The 5,977-nt window shown below is 39.9% G+C and overlaps 1 protein-coding gene across 1 annotated transcript in view; it reads left to right on the top strand.

The window, feature by feature from the left end:
• NPHP1 (nephronophthisis 1 (juvenile)) overlaps positions 1–5,977 on the top strand; it is a 119,604-nt gene that overhangs the window by 106,777 nt on the left and 6,850 nt on the right. Inside the window, exon 17 of the mRNA XM_006898944.1 lies at positions 3,871–3,983. Within this exon, the coding sequence (XP_006899006.1) occupies positions 3,871–3,983 (113 nt within the window). The remainder of the gene's footprint in view (positions 1–3,870; positions 3,984–5,977) is intronic.

Below are 5,977 nucleotides of genomic sequence, written 5' to 3'. Positions count from 1 at the left end.
AGGGTGGAGGGACAGCGCAGGAGAGGAAGGCCCTCTATGTGGTGGATTGATTCAGTGACTGGGATAATTGGGATGGGAGTGTCAGAGACACTCTGATTGGCACAGGACAGAGCGGAGTTTAGGGCTGTTCTACATAGGGTCGCTATGAGTCGCAGGCGACTCGACGGCACATAACAACAACAACAACATGTGAATGCCAGAAAACATTGGTCTGAAGACGTAGACTGTGTATATATATTTACTACAAATTTGTTTATTTCCCTTTTTGATGAATTCTTTTTTCTCTTTTACTTTCATAATAAAACTCTTTGCCGTTGAGTCAGAACTACTCACATCTGACCCTCCAGCAGGATTTCAGAGCCTTTATATCACACGGATTGAGATAGCTTATATATCTCCCATGGATACAAACTGACAGAGAAATACCACCTTTGTGTTCGAGGTACATATACCTAGAGATGACACCACCAGAGCTCCCTATATCCCTTATGTGCTAAGAAGAAATGAGATTATTTGCATGAATTCCAACCATTAGCATTGTATTTTTGAGTGCGGGAGTGACTGGTCTACCTATGAGGTTAGAAAGCACTTCTCAGTATATTTTTTACTTAGCTCTGGTGACTGAGAACTTTTGGGTTCTATTGGGTTAGGAAGAATCAGAGGGTTTCCCTGGAGAAAACCAGTAGATTGTGAGGGTGTTGAGGGACATGCCAGAGTATGGATGCTTGCTCTCTGTGGAGGAACAGAGGCTGGGGTGCCACGGAGGCTGGGGTGCCACCTGCCTCACAGATAGCATGTGAATCTGTGAGGGAGAGAGGATGGGATGGCAAAGAGGGAAGCTGTACCCCTGCCTATAAGTGGCATCTGTGACATGACTGTGATGGGAGACTACAGTGACAGTACACACCTCATCCTCCAGGGCACTGCGGCCTAGAGGGTGTGAGTTCCCTGGAAAACCTTAGCATCAGTCATCAGAAGGCAGCTGAAGTGCTGAGGGCTCTCCTGAGCAGTTTCTTAGAAATTTAAGTCAGGTACTTTACATCTTGACAGCAGGAAAGGAAAACCACAATAGGCACCATCATGACAGAAGGAGAAAAGATTGAAGTTGTCAGTAATTTGATCTCACTTGGACCTACAGTCAACATCCATGGTAACAGTCAAGAAATCAAAAGCAGTGGGTAAATCTGCTGTCATGGACCTCTTCAAAGTGCAAGGATGACAGTTTATAAAGATTAAGGTGCAACTCATCTAAGTCATGGTCTTTTTAGTTACTTGCTGTGCATCTGAAAGCTGGATGAGGAATAGGCCTGAAGAATTTATGCCTTTGAGTTGCTCTTGGTGAAGAGGGTTGAGTGTCCTGAATAACCCATGGACTGCCAAAAGAACAAATAGGTGCTGGGGAAAGTGCAGCCAGGGTACCCCTTAAAAGCGAGGATGACGAAGCTTCAGTTCTCATACTTTTAGCATGTTGTTTGGAGGGGCCAGTTCTCAGAAAAAGATGTCCTGCTTGGAAAGATGGAGGATCAGTGTAAGAGAGGAAGACCCTCTACAGTGCAACAATGGACTCCAGATTCTCAGAGTTGATGAGATGACACAGGATAGGGCAAAGTTCAAATCCATTGTTTATCCATTGGGTTGCATCGACATTTTAACAGGGCTGGGAGAGAAAATTTCTGGCTTCATGTGCCTGATGCTGCTGCAATAATGTGTTTTCTGTTACTTAAGTTTATGGATGTACGTATGATAGGAGAATCTGTCTTGCATTTTTTTAATGCTTCTAGAAAGAGGACACTAGAGATTGGTCAAGGATATGACATAAATCTCATGACATTACCTACAAAATCCATTCCTGCTGCACCTTTGGATGAATGACACACAGCAGGTCACCTTCATAATTAACTTTGTTTACTGAAGCTCTCATCCTAGAAATTAAGATAAAGAACTCATTCACAAACACCTATTCATAAATGTCTTGGGGTTTGGCAGCCCAGAAGAGCCTTCCTGTTTGATAAGAGAACATTGTCACTTTCTCTGCAAGGTTTCTGAGATTTGCTTTATATCTGTGCTTCATGCTTTGTGACAGAGTTCATACCAATGTGTGGAGTATTTCTAAAGATAATATTTAGAAAACAAATATTTAAAACCAATCAATACATGTTCTTGAGAATCTTCTAAGGTGAGCTCTTATGCTCTCTCTGTATATTCCTAGTAAATATTTCATATGTTAGGATTTTAAAGCATTCACTTTACATGTTTCCAGATTACTATTGTGGAATCTCAGTTTTTATTTTCTTTCCCTTCATGTGAGTCCTTACTATGTAGCACATACTTATTGCATTAACCATTGTTCATACATGCATCATTTGAATCCTCTTATTAACCTTCTGAACTACAGATATTACTATGCAGATTCTACAGATCAAGCAATACAGAATTGCTTAAACTCAGGACTCAGTCAGGCCTGCAACACTCATCCCTGTCCTGCCCCCTCAGTCTTTCCCCCTCCCTGCACTCCCCACATCTGGTGGGGGTGGCATGCCTGTTAAACTCACAGTTTCATTCTTTCCAAAGCACATAACACTTATGAGCAATTACTCTTTTATTTGCTGTTTAACTCGGGTTGCATACAGAAATACAAGTACAAGGATGGAAATAGAGTGGAGACTAACAGCTATGTGCAGAAAATCTTAAATTCTCTAGAGTTTAACATTGCCATTGTTATGTGAGAGTCGAGTGCACCAAATGGAGTGTAACTCCTAGAGACCCTATGAACAAGATATCTGAACTCTACCCTATCCTGCGCCGTCCACACATGCTCACACACTGTATCAGTTCATCTCTCGAGGGTCTTCCTTGCCCTCGCTGACCCTTCACCTTTCCAAGCACAATGTCCCTCTCCAAGGCATAGCCTCTCCTAACAACGTGCCCAAAATATGTGAGATGAAGCTTCACCAACTTTGCCTTCAGGGGACATTCTGGTTGCACTTTCTCCAAGACATTTCTTTTGGCATTCCATGGAATATTCAGCATTCTTCTTCAAATTCTTCTCCAAAACACAAATGCATTGAGGTTTCTCCCATTGTTATTATTAATTGTCCCGCTCTCAGTGCATAGCAAGTGGTTGGAAAGACTGTGACTTGAATCAGGTACACCTTAGTCTTTAATATCATTGCTCTTCAGGACTTTGAAGAAATCCCTGACAGCAGACTTTCCCAGTGCTAAATGTCTCCCAAGACTGCTGGTATCAGAGTATTGACTGTGGAGCCAAATAAGATTAAATCATTAACAAATTTTAATCTTGTCTCTATCTGTCATGATGTTAACTGTTGGCCCAGTGCTGAGAATGTTTGTTTTCTTGATATTGAGATGCAGTTCATATTGAAGGACAAAGTCTCTTATCTTCTGCAGCAAGCATTTCAGGTCCTCCTCCTTTCAGTAAGCAAGGTTGTATCATTTGCATAATGCATGTTTTCGATGAGCCTTACTCCAGTCCTGATGCCACACTTGTCTTTCATAAAGTTCAGCTTCTCTAATGATTTGTTCAGCTTTCAGATTGTGTGTGTATATATATATATATATATATATATATATATATATATATATATATATATAGAGAGAGAGAGAGAGAGAGAGAGAGAGAGAGAGAGAGAGGGGAAGGATACAACTGTGATGCACACCTTTCCCAGTTTTAAACCATGCTCCCTTGCTCTATTTAGACAACACTTCTTGGTCTAGGAATAGACTTCTTATAAGCATAATAACTTGTAATGAAAATATTCCATAAAATTGTTAAAAATACTTTTCAATAATTAAGCATAATTTCATAGATTAAATTGTGTGGATTTTAAATTTTTTTTTATTTTCTAATAGTCTACTGCCAGAGACATTGGTTGGAAGCATGTGCTATATTCATTTATTGGTCTTTTATCGCCAAATCCTTGGAGATGTGCTCCTGAAAGACAGGACCAACGTGCAGAGTGCTGGTATGTGCAGCGCAGTGACACTTTGCTTTATACAGAAATGGTACATGTATAAATAAATGTCACTTTTGATAGTCTGTGTCTTCTGCCTCTGAAGGTAAAATCTGGTGGGGAACAAAAGTTTAGAATAGCACTGAACCAATGAATTCTCTATGAGATGTAGCCTTAGGTAAAGCATTGTATTCAGTATATATCTTGCATTAGTTCAGTGTATTCAGTTCTTTAAAATACACACATGCTCATGTTTCATAACTCATGTATATTCAGATTTCCCCTTACTGTCTATATTTGCTGACATTATTATTTTTTTTACTCTTTTTTATTTTAATAATTTTAATGAACATTTACAGAGATTTTGGATTTCCATTCATTCATTGCTGCACTTCTCTCCTGCCCAGCCCCCCGATATTATTTTTTTATTATTTTATTTGTATTTGTCATGTATACTTTTTGAAAAACAGATTAACATCACCAACAGTAACAATTTTTAATGCACACATCTTAACATAAATGCATTGGTTAATATGGGCAAATCTAAGTATAAGGTATTTGAGTGTTCTGTGTACTATTTCTATTCTTGAAACTTTTTTTAAGTTTGACTTTTTTTCCCAAGTAAAATGTTTTTAACTTTTTATGTCAGTTTTAAAAGCAGACTATCTGGGTTATAAGAATTGCCTCTGTGAAGAAAAAAAATGTCTAATTTTTATTTGCTATTCTTGAAGTTCAATAAGTCAATAAACAGATATGTACTGAGTGATTGATATGTGCCAGGCATTGTGCTAGGCCCAGGGATGACTGAGACAGACAACCTTCATGGCTTCACAAGCCTCAAATCTAAAATAAATAATTCTTTTCAATCCCTTCAGATAAGTAGTATGAACGAAAATATACATTAGAGAACATAAACTAGAAGGCCTTGCATTAATGTATAAGGTCGGAGAATTTGCCCAAGTAGATAATACTTAAGATAAGACTTGAGAGATGATTTAGGGGTGGAGTGGAGAGGAGATGTTAAGGAGGGGAATGAGGAAGAAGGACAATTTCTGGAAAGAGACGGAACAGTGTGAAGACCCATGGTAAGAAAATGTAATTTTAATTTCATTTAGGAACTGGAATTGAAAGAGGTTTCATGTGAATGAAGCAACATTAATAAGAGAGAAAGCCCCATAATGGTTTAGTAACCCTGAACAGTTGGAGTTCATGGTTAGACAGGAATCCCCTTCGAGGGTGGCGACTGGCCACCATCTCACCTTGTTATTAGGTGCTGTCAAGTCAACTACAACTCATAGCAACAAATCAGAACCCTGCCCTACCCTGCGCCATCACCACTGTCTGTCCATCACCTTGAAGGTTTTCCTCTTTCTCTGACCCTCCACCTTTCTAACATTTTGTCTTTTTCCAAGAATCAGCACCCCTTGGCAATATGCCCAGAGTGTGTGAAAGGAAGTTGTCCCATTCTAGCTTCTAAGGAGCAGCCTGTTTGCATCTATATAACTCAGCAAACTCAACTCATTGCCATTTATCAGAACTGACTCATAGATGACCCTCCAGGGTTTCAGAGGCTGTATATTGCAGGGGAGGGATCACTCACTCAATTCAGAGAACAAAGAAATGCCTCAAGGAATGGCAGAAACTCATGGAGGAGTCAGTAAACTTTTTAATCAACACTTTGAGTTTACCTTTCTCAGTGACTCTTCAAAAACTTCATGGCATCTTAGAGGGGATAATGCTTATCACTTGATAGGGAAAGGATGCTCAGAATTATTGACATCATTTGAATTTGTCCATCAGAATAATCCCAATTGTTGTTGTTGTTGTTAGGTGCCATCGAGTCGCTTGCGACTCATAGCGACCCCTATGTACAACAGCCCTAAACTCTGCTGTCCTGTGCCAATTGCATTATCTCTGACACTCCCATCCCGATTATCTCAGTCACTGAATCAATCCACCTCATAGAGGGCCTTCCCCTCCTGCGCTGTCCCTCCACCCTCCCAAGC

Source organism: Elephantulus edwardii, unplaced genomic scaffold (assembly GCF_000299155.1).
Source record: "Elephantulus edwardii isolate Elephantulus edwardi_28Jun2011 unplaced genomic scaffold, EleEdw1.0 scaffold00241, whole genome shotgun sequence".
Taxonomy (NCBI): Eukaryota; Metazoa; Chordata; class Mammalia; order Macroscelidea; family Macroscelididae; genus Elephantulus; species Elephantulus edwardii.
This window is presented reverse-complemented; position numbering and strand designations above follow the sequence as displayed.